This window comes from Carettochelys insculpta, chromosome 1 (genome assembly GCF_033958435.1).
Source record: "Carettochelys insculpta isolate YL-2023 chromosome 1, ASM3395843v1, whole genome shotgun sequence".
NCBI classification, from domain to species: Eukaryota; Metazoa; Chordata; order Testudines; family Carettochelyidae; genus Carettochelys; species Carettochelys insculpta.
Genome location: NC_134137.1, coordinates 370,604,312 through 370,620,429, shown reverse-complemented (window position 1 = coordinate 370,620,429; position 16,118 = coordinate 370,604,312). Strand labels below are relative to the sequence as shown.

Below are 16,118 nucleotides of genomic sequence, written 5' to 3'. Positions count from 1 at the left end.
TACATGTACAAATTACTGGCTATCCTTCATATTGAATAGCGAAAGGAGCCTGACAAAAAATACGTGTTTTCGGTTATAATGGCAAGTAGCCATGTGAGGGAATTTATGTATATAGTTTTTTAAGAATATGTATGTGAATTCAGTGTATTTTATTTTAATAACATCTGTGATAGTTGTTCCTCATTTTAAAAGTTTATCCAATACAACTACAAATTTAGATGAAATGGTTGGCCATCTGCTTCACTTTATCAGGAAGAATACATATAAAGCCTGATATTACTTTTGAGAATTGTAAGATACAAATAACGTTATGTGGGTTTCAAGACTTTAGATCATAAATTTGATCAGTGCAAGAGGAACAGTACAAAATCTTAGTGGTAATAGAATTCTCTTCCAGAAATATTTAAAGGAAGATTATTAAAATACTCTAGATATTGACATTGTCTAAAGAGATCTATTTGTGCATATGTCTTTAAGGGGGGAAAAAGACTACCTTAACACATAGTATTACCATAGCTAGGCCCTATTATGCTATTGTAATCATAGCTTAACCAAGAGCGGTGATTAATGATTGCAATTTATTGTATGTGACAAGGGGAGAAAATAGGAGATGTTGTCGTTATCCTAAATCATATCATAAATAACCAAAGAGAAGTACTCAGAAAGCTTGTGTGGTGTCAGCAGCAAGGCCTTTCAGGCACGTTAGCCCAGGATGTAGCCATAGAAACCCAAAAGTCATATTGTTATCTTAGTCTTGCTGCAGTTATGTGATACAACAGTATTAACATATAGATTAGGCCATTTATAATACTAGGTGTCATTTCAGGTTGGCTTGCTTATATAGCATTTTAGCTTTTTATTGTGCAGAATGTTAAGGAAACACTGCATTTTTACTGGTCAGTATATAGCCATTTATAACGCATCAGCATCACACCTCTGTCAGTCCTGCTAATGTACTCTGTTATTGATTGGTTGTACTGTCTGAATTGTCAGTGCCTAATTACCTTGTCTTTGCTAATAATTTTATTTTTTAAAAGTCAAATATGTTCTTTTAAAGAAAGACAATGTGCACCTGTGTGCGTATACTGTACTGAGTTGTGCGCCAAGTGTCTTTCTGTTGGAGTATAATTAGGGCAGTATAGTGAGGGGCAGGGAATTAAACCATTCTAAAAAGTTTGCAAAATCAGTATGTATTTGGAATTTGTTACTGAGGCCTTTGACTCCAGTGCTGTGTGTTTGTTACTGCTTTTGAACAAGGGGACTTTCAGGCTAGTTCCACACTACAGCAATATGTCAACAGAAGTTACTGTCAGAAGATACCTTCTGACAAAACTTATATCGACAGATCATATCCACACACAAAAGTGGATCGGAAAAATGACCCAGTCTGTTGACAGAGAGTGGCCAGACTGCCCGGACACTCTCTCGCCAGAACAGCCAACTGGAAGCTCAGCAAACAGGGCTGCCTAGTGAACTGGAAGCCATGTCTGTTAACAGAGGACACCCCCCTCCCCCCAGAGCATCCACATGGCTTTTCTGTCAACAGAAGCTGTTGACCAAGGCGTGATTCTTCATCCTGGAGAGGCAGAACACTGTTGGCAAAAGTTCCAAGTTTTGTGGATAGACTGTCGACGAAATACATTGTGTGCGTGTAGACGCTTCACAAGTTTTGTTGACAAAACCCTTTAGTGTAGACATAGCCTCACAATCTACTCTAGTTTGGTTATCGCAGGGAAGAAACATTATCAAAAATTATTTGGAATGCTACCAAATAGACCAGAAATATAAAGAACCTCTACGATGTATTGCCTATAGGGAGACAAGCCTAAAGTTTTTAACTCTCTGTATCATTTCTTCAGATAGACATATTTATGTGGCTCCTTTTCTTTCCAACTCATAGCTACTTTGTGCCTGTTCATGTTATATATATTAGACGTGTATGTAAAACCTTTATTACAGGGGCAAAGTAAAAGTACATTCTTTCTTCTGTGGGACATTTTTAGTTTTTAGTACAGATTCTCGTATTTTTGCCTGCAGTATATTGCACAAATGTAGGATGTTTATTTTGTAAGGTTAGATAGAGATTGTGAACTTCACTGATAACAATCTGCCATACTTTGTTTTTCACTCCTTATCAGGAAATTGGGTGTGTCATTCAAGAAGTCTGGGTAATGTAGTCTGACAAACATTTCCTGTTGGGTGAAATATAATTAGAACCACCACTAGTGGGCATTCAGAAGAAAAACTATGTGCACATATAATACATACTGCTGGAAGCTCCCAATAGTCTGAGATCTTAGCCATCTGAGATTATTTCTAGTTTACTGTGTATTTCCTGGCCCTTCTGCTTTGGTACCACAAATTGGTTTCTGCCTGACTGTAGCTAGGCTTGGCAGATTAGATTTAAAAAAAAAAAAATTGTGACAGATACCACTATTGATTTTAAGCATTTTTTTTTCAATTTTTGTTAATTGAAATGTTCGTAGCTGTGTGAAATTGAGTAAGGACAGAAAATAATTATTTAGTGACAGTAGATGTCAATAATGAAAAAGTTACATCTTTATAACTGTTAAAACATAAATGGTCAACTTCAAACAGGTTAAAATATACAAAGTAAGTACCCTTAAATAGGAATTCCAGTAAGTTCTCAGGCAAAGCCAGATAAATGCTGCTTATCTATAAAATTCAGTTATTATCGATGGAAATGTTTTTGGTCAGTCAGTCTATACAATGGAATTGACGTTTACCGATATAACTCTGTTCCGAAGAAACTGACAGAGAACACAACGAAGCCATGCAGGGTGAGGAGTGATGCTGTTTTATATTTTAATTGGTCTGGAAATTCATAGGTGGTAGTCTGGGCTACAGTTAGTATTTGAAGACTGACGGATGCTTCACCGTTCCGACAGAAGGGGCTCCTTAGACCACCTGGAAGTGCTTGGTAGTTTGAATACTGTGGATAAAGGATTGATAAAGGAATGTGAAGCCTGTCACTTCTATTAAACAGCTTCCAGTCTAGCCCAGATTAATTCAAGTGGCAGAAAGTTACTATCTGAATACATGGGCCAAGATTTTCAAACGTGACTATTGATTTTGGATGCCCCAACTTTTGGTTACTTAACTTTAATGCCTTAAATAAGGCCTGATTTACAGAAAGTGTTGAGCACCTGCCCTGCCCTCTCAAAATCAGATCCCATTAGAGTGGATAAGTTAGGCCCCCCAGAATCACTAGCTAATCTTTAAAAAGGGTGTGATGTGAGAGAAGTCTACCAGTGCTGTATCAGTTTTGTAGTTAAATTGTTGCTTCAGTGACTAATTTGGTCACTTATTACTTTTCAAAAGTTCTAAAATATACAACATTCCAAGGCATAAACCTAAAATGATGCCGCATTTATACTGAACAGTAAGAATCTTGGTGAAGGAAGGTTAGATTTAATACACCTATAGGATGTCAGGATTCTACTGTACTACTCTATCAGTTTTCCTGAGTAAGTACAAGCACATTTTTCTAGTTACTTTGGGATAGGGCATAGTTACTCCAAGTTAGAGAGAGAAAAGCTATTGTGTCATAAGAAAACAACTTTCCACTTTTGTTAAAAGTCCAGTGCTTTGATTTAGATATTGTAGTGACTGGGATATATACTTATGATTCATTTTTAGTCCTTGTCTTGAATAGCTTAAATTTTTTCCCAAAATTATCTTTTAGCTTAATCTCATGCTTTATCTCAGGCAGTAGGTAAGTGCTTATGTGCTTTTGAGTTATTGTTCAGCCACTGTAGAGTCAGGGCATGAAAAAACATTTTTCACATGTTAAGAGAAACTACTAGCTTCTTTCTTGCTCTTGGCTAGCTTGAAATTGGTTCACAATATAAATTTTAAATCTTGACCTCTATCTGGTTCTCCATGAGGAATGTATACTTTGTCAGGTTAGAGGAAAATGGTTAGGCAATAGTGAGTATTTCTGTTTAAGGGCTGCTAAATTTATCTCCACTCATGACAGTAAAGAAATGTACAAGTGAAAAGAGCATACCAGACATGCATGGTCTGCTGTCTATCTTACTAATCGAAGCGTAACTCTGAATAGAGCTGCGTGCTTCTTCAATCTTGGGACTCTCCCTGCACACAACCAGCTGATCCTACTATGCAGCCCCTGGAAGAAAGGAACAGAAGAGCTGAACAAGTCTGCCAGCCTTGTTACTAAACTGACAATTTAATCTCAATATTTGTGCATCCCCCAAAGTGCACTATGCAGTGGGAAATACCCCAGTGAAAAGTCCAGTATGTAAAGTAAATGTGCTTTTGTTTGGCACCTTTGTACACTTAGAAAAAAGTGCAAACTGTGCTAAATTTTGTAGGTAAGATTTTGAATGTAAAAAAGACAAGCGCTTACAGGTCTCATAGAAACTAATTGCTCCCTCTGACATATTTAACTTATATCTGACTGAATCTGGTGTTACAGCTGTTACAGTGTATTTGGGGATTAAAGCTATCCCAAAATACAATATAACAAAATATTAAACTCATGCAAATAAGTAGCATTATTTGATGTGAAAACTAACTGCCTGGCCTTTTTGCATTTAAAATTTTTTCACAGTAACTCTGCATCCATGTGTTTTTGTTCATAATAATAAAAAGCATTTTTGTATGTTCTGTTCGATGCGTATTGTCTGTCCACCTCTGTGCCAATTTCAGTGGATGTGACTGTGCTATAGCTTTTAGTGCTGAGGGACTTCCGTCTGTTCTACATAGATGCTTGTTTGGCTTTTATCTTGACAGTACATGAGCGTCTCAGAATAATTGAGTTATGTTTTGTTCTCATAACCTTATGATAAAGGAGAACTGAGACACGTGGCAAGTTAAATAACTTACCCAAGGTCACATGGTAAGTGTTTGGCTGAACCAGGAGATGAACAATCTTGTGTTCCAGTCCAGCGATATGTCCACACTTATCCTGCCTTCAAGCTGTGAGCTTGTGCTCTGAGCTCTGGAAATCCTAAGTATGATAGCTGGTTATGTCCAATTATATGTACATGCCATTATTCTTCCTAGATGAATGTGAGCGGCTGCAAGCATTTTAATTCTAAAATGTTTTTTATACAAGTTTCAGCAGCTTTGATATTTTGCTGATTTCAAACTATTCAGCTTAAATAAAAAATTCCAATATTCAGCAAATGACACCATCATTTAAAAATGTTGACAAACTCTTTTTGCTCAAACTTGGAGCTTCTCTAGTACCAGCTATTCAATGACCTCCAATCACTTTACATTTAAGTGAATGCTCACATCATCACTGGGAGAAGGGTGAAATTATGCTCATTTTACAGATAGGGAAATTGAGGTACATAGCGATGGTGACTTGCCTGACGTCATAGAGCAATTCAGTGACAGAACCAAAATAGAGTTCGGGTCCTATAGCTACGTTGCCTGTGCCTTAAGCTCTAGTTCATCTTTTCCATCACGAATACAAAACTAACCACATTAGGTGGGGCAGGCATTGTCCAAGATTCCCTCATATCTCAGTTAAGACTTTACATTCAGGCCCTAATGGTGGACTTCTCCAGACTAGTGGGCTGCAAATTGTCTGCTTGTTTGAGTTGGGTGTTGGGGAAATTTGCATTCAGGATTACAGTGAGAACATTAAACCCCAGGTATATAAAGGTGAACCACTAGCATAATAAAGTTTCCCAATATAGCCTTAACAGCATGTGCATGAGCATTGATTCAGGGCCCTCTTCACTTACAAAAATATCTGTAATCTTGAAAAGTAGTCTCCTTTCATTGCAGGAGAGAATTATTAGGGCAGATGGCTGAGGTGATATCCAGATGACCTGTAGATGCTGAATCAGGAATAATACCATTCAGAAGGTAGTTGGAGATAGGGGAAGATCAGAGCAAAGAGAGTTAAAGGTAGTCCATTTTACAAAGGATTGCACACTAAATGGAGCCTGGTGGTGACAGATATGGCTAAAGTGAAAAATGATTGTATTATAATCCATTGCCCACATTTTCAAATACTCATAATATTGTTAAGCAAATCACCTTTTTCAGAATGACATTTTCCTCCTCTTAGTCTTTTCCTCATTGTGAATTTGTTTGAAGGAAGATGGTCTAGTAGTTTTAGAGTGAGAAGAAAGTTGAGAGATCAGCCTTTCTCTGTTAAAATCATGCCTTTTTCCAGCAAGGCCATAGCTAAAGTGACTCAGGTTTGAAAGACGCCAGCTGGAAGGACAATAGTCCTCACTGAGGACCCATATGTGGCCTTGTTCCAAGTGAAGTTTGGGTTTCATTTGCCTAAGATATTGCCACTTGAACATGTCCAAAGAGCACTCTGTATGGCAGTAGTAGAGCTGGCTTTAAAACCACAATTCCAAAATAAAACTTGAGGCTTTGATGTAAATTTTTGTTCCATTATGGAACAAAAATGAGAGCTTTTGAAATTTTTCACAAAGAGAGAAAGAGGCCCACCACAGAATAACTAAATACAGGCCACTCAGCTGGGATGTTTCAAACCTGATTCAAACCTGTACTCCAAACCAGGCAGAGCGGGCTCTTGACTATGAAGCTCTCAGAGCGCAGGAGAAGGCCATTAAAACTGGACTATGGGCTCTTCCGGGGGTGGGGTTCCCTTTCTCTACTTGAGTTGAATCAGAAATTTCACACTGGACCTGAGAAATATTTCTTACAAAAATTTTGCTGAAACTGGTCATTTCCACAAAAAGTTTGCTTCAACAAAGCAGTATTTTCCAATGAAAATTTTTTGTCAGAAAAATTCACAACTAGCCCAAGTCATAAGTTGAATTTTTATGAACCTCCAAAGTCCCCAGAATTGTTCTGAACATACAATTTTTCAGCATATCAAAGTTCTTATAAAAAGGATGGTGGTGTTGGTCTTATCCAAGTTGACTTCATGGTTTACAGGCTTGGAGTCAAGAGCAGTGTTAATTGTAAGTTGTGTGGCCACTCAGGAGAGAGTCTCATGCCACCCAGCTGATTAGCAGAGTGCCCACAGTTCAGTTTCTGTTTCTACTGGTGGTGCACATTCACACATGCCTTGGTGTCCATAAAATTTATTCTGCACACGGATGGAAAAGATTAGAGGGAATGTTGGCCAATAGGTTCTCAGTTCTAGTCATACATCTACAAACTGAGACCTAATAGTCTCTGAACTGCCCAAACTTCATTTTTTAGACTTCACACAAATCTGCTAAAACGTCATCATTCTATTTTTCAGGAAAGAAAACTACAACTCCAAGGAGTTAATTGAGTCTTCCATAGTCACACAGAAAGTCTGTGGCAGAGCTGGTACTAGACCCCTCCCTTCCCCCAGATATCTGATGTGGTGGACTAAAGGACTCAAATTGAAATGGAGGCGTGTTGAAAATGCTTAGATGCTACTTGGATAGATGTTGAAGAAGACCCTCAGGTGGTAGGTTGTCCCAGACCTTCACCTCCATCTGAGTTCCCTTTATTGACTTTCCAAACAGCTTTTGAAAAATGGAAAGTTCTTTCACGTGTATGTGCACTTAATGTGTCATATAAGACTAGGAATTTGCTCTTAGTCTTTATATAAAATTCCTGCTTCCATTGCCATAACTGTTACGCAGAACCCTGTGTAGCATTGGCACTTCCCCATAACCACAAGAGCTGCTGAAATTTCATGGTGCTATTTGGATATGTGTGAGAGGTGCATAGGATGAAAAAAGTTCTGTAAAAGTAAAATATTATGCTGTTTTCTGTTAGAGCATGCTGTATTGGCTGTTTAATTGAGACACTGAGTGTAAATCTTTGGCACGGGAATATATGGGTTTCCTACTAAAAGTAAATATCTTTCAAAAGCCTTTTCAACCTATCAGCAATGTTGGATGCTGCAGCTTTTTTCTTGTTTTTAATTAATGCCCCCACACCTCATTTCATCCAAATAAGACATTTTATGTCAGCCCGAAAAGAAGAATGATTCCTTTCCTCTTGTGTCATTTTGGATTTGGCTGTGTTGTGTTTTTACTTTTGTAAACTTGATAAGTAGATAGTTCTGGTGCAGTGTTGCTGTTAAACTTCATCTTGTTTTCTTTTTACTTAGGATATTTAAAATGAAAATAAACTGCTGATGGGGGCAGGGAGGAAGTAGACCCAGCACCCCACAGCTTGGTTGCCATCAATGTCATATAACGATCTAATAATATTTAGTCCTCCTTCATCTCATGCCAGTTTGGAACATAAGGGCAGAGCTTATTCATACAGCAGGACAGACAGAGATGGAATATGTTTTGATGATCCTCAAACATAAACCGTCAGTTAGATCTGTTTCTAGCCCAGTACACACTCAGTCAACAACAATCTGTCAGTTTTCCCCTCTCATATTTTTTAAAAAAGAGGATGTGAATGCCCAGCCAAGCAAACCTAACTCCCAAACACTTTCTGTTTTTCATGGAAGGTTTTATCCTCAAGCGAAGTTTCCACCTGGAGCTGGCTGCTGTAAATCCTCTGGGCCCTGGCAAAAGCCAGAATTCCCAGCTTATTTTACTTAATTTACGATGCTGGCAACATGCAAGCTGCAGCGCAGGACTCTTGATTCAACTTTCCTAAATCAGGGTATTGACACATTACAGTAGAGAAACATCAGCTTAGAAAACTTGACAATAAACTCTTCCAAATGATTTTTAAAGCATGGTAATGAATGGCTTTAAACAATTTCAGCGTTTTATTTCCATTTTTAAATAGTTATTAAAAGACAACCTGCTCACTTAAAAAAGCAGTTTTTTATGCTTCACCATAATAAGCCATTTGTGCCATCTTTCATCTACGACTAGAACTTGAAGAACATAAGCACAGGCATACTGGGTCAGACCAAAACCCATCTAGTCCAGTATCCTGTCTTCTGACAGAAGCTAATGCCTGATGCCCCAGAGGGAGTGAACAGAACAGGTAATCACGAAAGCAGTCCCTCTCCTGACATCTGTATCCAGCCTCTGACAAACCTGTCCTACCTAATATCCCTTGATGGACCTAACCTCCGTGAATTTTAGTTCTGCGGTGTCCAATATGCTCATTGTTCACCACATGTGGCAAACAGGGCAGCGGAGTGTGGCGAAATGCGGCTCAAAAGAGCCACGCATATGGGGCACCCTTCTGACCTCTCCGCGTACACACCCCACCACATGGTGGGACAGACAAGTGGTGGCAACAGCTGAGGTGGCTCCTCTGGCCCTGGTGGTCTCTCACCCAGTTTGGTACATGGAATGTTCAAACCATGTATCAGAGAGGTAGCCGTACATCTGACAAAATGGGTCTTTGCCCATGAAAGCTTATGCTCCAAAATATGTTAGTTTATAAGGTGGCACAGGACTTCTATTCAGACCATGTGTCAAGTGGGGAAGACGGCACAGATTGCAGCAGAGATGAAACAATACAAGCTTGCAGTTTTGGGCTTGTGTGAGACGAGATGGACACAGTATGGGCAGCTATGCTTGGCAACAAGTGAAACTCTGTAATATAACATGTACTGGGTTTTATTTAATTTGATGCACACTTTGTGATTTGTTTTAACAGAAAACCTTGTTATTAGTTCTCTGTCTCTCCATGTGGTAGGGGGTGTTTGTAATCCAAGCAATTTGAGCGTTTTGCCCTAGGATTCCAAGAGGGTCAGAGAGGGTAATATATAACTCAAAATTGCTTAAGTTATAGAAAATGTTTGAATGCAATACTGCTCAGTGATACCAGTATCATTATACTCATGGGTGAAGTGGTAGCTATACTTTTGAGTGAGCTTTTAGTGCCAGTGAAATGCACAAAGTCCTATTTGTATAAAAGGTGAAGCCGAGGCAGCAGCAGTGGAAATTCCCTTCACTGATGTATCAGTGTGCCTGTTCTGGAGGATCTTTCTCTATGGGAAGACATAACTTCAAGCCCAGTCGATCCTTGGCTTGAGACTTGCAAAAAGGATTCCAGTTAATGTCAGTTGTAAAGATGGATTTTGTTTTCTCACAGATGTCTACCGGTCGCTATATGTAATTGCTTTGCTTTATAGGTCAGTGAATAAGCTACCAGATGATGAAAATGTTCTCTACTGAGCCAGATATGGTTTCAATGCTGTCTTGAGGCTTATTCATTTCCAGTAATTTATTTGTTGCTATGTAACTTTAAAAATAAGTATCCCAGTAACTTTTTTTTAAAATTATTTCTTATAACAGAGGAGGAAGAGGAACAGGTACCCACTGATGGAGGTACATCAGCAGAAGCCATGCAGGTTCCCTTGGAAGAGGAAGGAGAGTTGGAAGAGGATGAGACAATTAATGATGAAAACTTCTTGAGCAAGAGACCCTTAGAAAGTCCTGAAGCTGAGGAAATGCCTGCTATGAAACGACCAAAGCTAGCTATCACTAAAGGGGATATCCTAGATGGTGCATTGGAACCACGTGAACCTCTCAGTTCAATAAACACTCAAAAGGTGCCACCAATGCTTTCTCCAGTTCATGTTCAGGATAGTACAGACTTAGTCCCTCCTTCACCAGAGCCACCAATGTTGGCTCCCATTGCAAAATCACAAGTACCTGTTCCCAAAACATTAGAATCAAAACCATTTGTACCTAAAACAAAGCCCAAAACTGGTTCTCCAGGACAGAAGACTAAATTGCCTAAACCTACTCCACCACCAATAGTTATTGGAAGTCCCATACGTTCACCAAAAACTGGATCCAAAGAAAAAAAGTCACCAGGTCGTGCCAAGAGTCCAAAAAGTCCTAAAAGTCCAAAGCTCCCCCCTCATGTTTCCCAAGTGGCCGTCAAACCTGAAACACCAAGCAGAACCCCTTTGGCTGCATTAAGTGAAAAGATGGGAAAAGAGAACATCCAAGTAAAACAAGGGCAAACACCACCTGAGCCTGGGAAACAAAGTAATGAAAATCCATCTAAGAAAGTGGCAGTGCTGGACAAGACCATTGATGATTCAATTGATGCTGTCATTGCCCGTGCATGTGCCGAACGAGAACCTGATCCATTTGAGTTTTCCTCTGGTTCTGAATCAGAGGGGGAAATTTTTACCAGCCCTAAAAGACTTTCTGTTTCAGAAACCCCAACTCCTAAAGCTTCTGTTTCTGCTAATAGTCTCAATAAAGTAGGAGCCACCCCATTGCCTCCTTCAGGTGGGACGTCAAGCTCAGACATTTCATGGACAATGGATGACTCAATTGATGAGGTCATTCGAAAAGCAAAAATGGGAACACCTAATCCGCCTGCCAACTTTCCTTATTTCTCCTCTCCTTCTGCTTCACCACCAACGCCAGAACCTCTACTCAAAGTCTATGAGGAGAAAACGAAGTTGGCTACATCAGTAGATGTTAAAAAGAAGCTGAAAAAAGAGCTAAAAACAAAAATGAAGAAGAAAGAAAGACAGAAAGACAAAGAGAAAAATAAAGAGAAAATAAAAGATAAAGATAAAAACAAGGAGAAGGAGAAAGACAAAGAAGGAACCAAGGAAGCAAAGTTTCAATGGAAAGACCTACTCAGAGATGATGACCTTGATCCCTATAAATTCAAAATGAAGGACTTTGATGATATTGACCCAAAAATGAAGTTGAAAGATGGCAGTGCCAAAAAAGAGAGAGAAAAGCATAAAGATAAGAAGAAAGATAAAGAAAAAGGCAAGAAAGACAAAGATAAGAAAGACAAAGAGAAACTTAAAGATAAAGGTAAAGAAGATAAGATAAAGGGTCCTTCAACACCTCTTGTGTTGCCTCCCAAGGAAATGCCTTTGCCTTTGTTTAGCACTCCTACCACCATGAGACTTCCTACCATGTTGACTTCCTTGTCATCAGTACTTCCAGAAAAACTGTTTGAGGAAAAAGAGAAGCCTAAAGAAAAGAAAAAAGACAAAAAAGAGAAGAAGAAAAAGAAGGAAAGGGAGAAGGACAAAGAAAAGGAAAAGAAGGAAAAGGAAAAGGAGAGGAAGGAGAAAGAAAAGAAAGACAGAGAAAAAGAGAAGCACAAACATGAAAAAGTAAGCTGTTTAAGTGTCATTAAGATGTTACATGTTAGGAAAAGTATTTACATTTATTCTTAAATTATCACAAAATTTTGCTTTCTAGGAAAATTCAGTGGGAAAATTCTAATAGGTAACCTGGCTTTATGACAAGTCACCAAAGTTAAAAGAGGGAGTGATGTAGAATTTTGGATTTGTCCAAAAACTGTCCTGCACAGAGCCACTATAGTTTTGGCAAATGTTTGTTGAATTCAGTTGTGCAAAACTGAAACTCGGGATTGTCTGAGGTCAGTTTACATCTTACCTGAGCTACCACAGTGCCAACTTTAACCAATTGGCCTCTCACTATTCTAGGTCAGAATTTAGACACATTTACAGCACTGTGTAAATAAACTTGTGTAGTCATTGCCACACATTTGTTCTGTAAATGAGTAGACTTCAGATTTTAGGTCCATCAGGCCAATAGCTTTCTCACAAACTAAATCTTAAAAAATTTAACAGGGTTTTTTTGGATTTGGTACAATTCCAAAGCCTACTAGAAAAATTGATAGATGTAAGGTATAATGATGAATAGCGTTAGCTTGAATTCTTGGTTTAGTCATCACTTACCTGATCAAACCCTTTTTCTTCTGAAGGCAAAAATATTTGTAAATAAGCTTTAGGTTCCTTCCAGTTGATCAACTGAATTGTACAGTGTGCCCACAAATGTCTCGGTGAGAATCATAGAATATTCGAAATGGAAAGAATGTCAAGAGATCGTGGAGTGCACTTCCACTCATGGCAGAACCAACCACCATCTAGAATTAGCGAGACTAAGCAATCTAAGCTAGCAAGACACCAAATTTGTTTCCCCCATTGATCAAGCACAGTACATTATGGCCTAAATATTCAGAAGTGGCCTCATTTTGAGTGTTACGTTAGACATTGCTGCCTGATTTCAAAGGGGCTGAGAACCCACAGTTCTTATTGACTTAAGAAAAAATATAGAATTGCAGAAATGCAGGGCTGGAAGCAGTCTTGAGAGGCGATACATTGCTCCATTAAAGCTGCTTTCTGTCTATTCCAGTTTTGCTACCTGAGGTAGCAAAACTATATATATAGATCAAGCTATAGTCTAATCTGGATGGTTGATTGATAGAGAGATTTTTAAAGGTTGAAACGATTTTGCTCTTCTCCTTGTCTATGCTGACTAGCTTTAAATGTGTCCAGCTTTGAGTGAAGTACAGAGTCAGTATAAATGCCTTATCTTGGTACTCCACCCTCTTCCACTGCAAAACATTAACTCTTTTGTCTTCTTCCTAGTGTTTGAGGAAGAAATCTTGCAAAATTTGTTACACATAGCTTCTCAGTTTAGAGTGCAGGCGTTCTGGAAAATTAACTTCACACGTGTCATGGAGCACTTGATGATAGTGGTCAGGGAGGTTTTGTTCTACCTATCTGTTGATTTATCTGACTTTTGAGCCACTGCAACATATGCAGAATGTTATTGTACAGTTCCTTTATTCTATTTGCAAGATGCTTGTTCCTTTGTAGATCAGGGTCATTTTGGTCCTACTGCCCCAAGGATTTTAACCAAGATGGCATTTTTTAAAAAATGTCATGGAAAATGCACTCAAAAAAGATGTTGCCCATCCTTCACACATTATATGGCCCAATACTTAACATTTTTTGTTTTCTGCATTTTTTTTCTTAATTTACTTTAGAGTAATACAATGTGTACATGGAGGAGTCTGAACTGTTAAAGGTTTGTAATGGTCTCAAAATCTAATATATATTTTAAGTGAAGGAGTTCAATGGTAATAAAAACTTGGTCAGATTGAACTGACGAAGCTGCCCCATTACCTTGGCAAAAAGTCCCTGTCAAAAGATAAACTTTAAAGCTAGAATGCATGAAAGACTCCCTAGATAGAATTAAAATTTAAACTGATTCTTGATAGATAAGCTTTTTGTAAATCCACCTCTTTGCTGCAAGTCAGGATTTCAAAAATAAATTTCCCCTTTAAATCTCTTGAGCGATTTTCATTTTTTGCAAGGCCGCACTGCTGGTGTCCTGGAAAAATGGAGAGCTAGAGCTTTATCAGTTGGTGCCCTGAGGTATGTGGCAAAGAAGCTAAATCCTTGAAGATTAGCAAAAAAAATGCAGCACATGGCAATAAGGGGCTTATATGACTACTAGTATTAGTTCAGGTGAAAGAAGTATTGCTTATACATAAAACTGGACAAATCCACTGACAATGTATTTTTAGTTAGTTACAAAGGAGTCTTATATTGCTGGACTTTACCTCTTTGGTGATTTGGGAAGCTTAGTAATCCACTGTAAATACTCGTCTGCTGGACCCAATTCTCGGTATTACTCCAAAATGCTGCTCTTTCATTTTAACCCTTAAAAAGCAAGTTTCCTTAATTTAGCTTTTCGATCACACAATTGTTCACTTAACCAGGAGCTGTTCTGTAAGTACAAATGATCAAGTTACTGTCTGAACATTTAACATTCAATGAAGCATCAATTTAAGAGAAATAAGAGTGACCTGAAAGATTACTTGTGTTTGTAGGAAGTCTCTCCACATTATAAACTTGTCTATTTTTTAAAAAAATATCAAATGTGTTAAATAATGTAATAAGGGAGTTGGTGAGTGTATGTTTAGAAAAGTGGTGTTAGCACTAGGCAGTATATGGCCATGAAGAACATTTTTAATTTAGAGTACTATATTTTGTTATCATTAGTTTTTGTTAAATAAGTGTGGACTCCATACCTTAGTTTAGCTTTTTCAAAATAGATACATATATTATTAGTGCACTTCCTGCCACTATATCCCAAAATGGTTGGCAGATAAACGCAGGGCATTACAGTATATTGCATACGGGACACACAGAAAAGTAACATGACGATTTTACATGTTTATTGAATTAAGGCATTCAGTCATAAGTCCTAAGGGTAAATGATGATTATAGGACCAGATTGTGACTATATGATCTGCTTTGAGCATTGTTATGCTGCTCCTAGAGTAACTGATTGATTTAGTTTCTCCATTGTTGCAGGGAGAGTAATCTGCACTGAGTATAGACCCTGCTCACTGACAGATCTATGTATGTGGTGTGGAGGCAGAGCTCTGTAGAGCCTGTTTACCCTTCCACACAGCTACCTGCAATGCTGATAGCTGCCACAAAGGAATAAGTGGGGGTGGGGGTTGTATGCCCCATTGTGTTGCCACACGATCCCAGGCCATGATTTGATCCTCATTTATTTGTAACAGTTGCACTCAAAGCCCCCAGCCAAGACTGTGATCCTCTTGTGCTGGGTACTGTCCACATAGAAATAGTCCCTGCCCCCAAGAAGTTACAGTCTAAGAAGTCAAAACAGAAATGATAGGCAGGAAAGCAGGCGTGGGGCAGTGAAATGATGTATACAAGATCACACAGCAGCTCTGTGGCTAAGCCAGGAACAGTACCCAGATGTCTACACTTCTAAAATTAAAGCACAGCTGCAACAGCACTGTCCCAGCCATGTTTTCAAGTTAAAGTGTGGCCACAGCAGCTCTTCCAGGGCTCTGTGTAAACCACCTCCACGAGGAGGTTTGCTCAAGGGGAAGGAGGGAAGGGAATTTTTACCACCACTGAGCCAGAAAGTTGCAACACAGCAAAGGAACAGTGTAGACTTAGCCTGAGAGAGAGGCAATGGGGAGAGAGAGAAAACAAAGCTATTTCCCACAGAAGGAACTACAGCGAAGAAGACGCCTTGTACCAAATTGTGAGGCCTGGAAGAAAAGAGACTTGTGGCCTATAAACAGCAGAGTGGAGAGAAGTCTTGAGGTAGAATCGTAGAGGTTGGGTCGGAAGGGACCACTAGGGTCATCTAGTCCGTGGAGTGCTCTGTTGTGCAGCATGGTTACCTGTATTTAAAAAAAAAAAAGTGTAGAACCAGAGTTTAGTTGGAGAACAACAAGAACTCTTGTGGCACCTTATAGACTAACAGATATTTTGGAGCATAAGGTTTCGGGGGCAAAGACCTGCGTCGTCAGATGCATGAGTAGCGGGGTGTGTTCAGAGGGGTATTTAAAGAATTGGGTCCCAGAAAAAGGGAAGGCCAGAGCTGACAAGGTCTGTTCAGCAAGGTGGAAATGGCTCATTATCAATAGTAGGTATC

The 16,118-nt window shown here is 38.9% G+C and overlaps 1 protein-coding gene across 1 annotated transcript in view; it reads left to right on the top strand.

The window, feature by feature from the left end:
• TAF3 (TATA-box binding protein associated factor 3) overlaps positions 1-16,118 on the top strand; it is a 174,367-nt gene that overhangs the window by 118,324 nt on the left and 39,925 nt on the right. Inside the window, exon 3 of the mRNA XM_075018174.1 lies at positions 10,188-11,992. Within this exon, the coding sequence (XP_074874275.1) occupies positions 10,188-11,992 (1,805 nt within the window). The remainder of the gene's footprint in view (positions 1-10,187; positions 11,993-16,118) is intronic.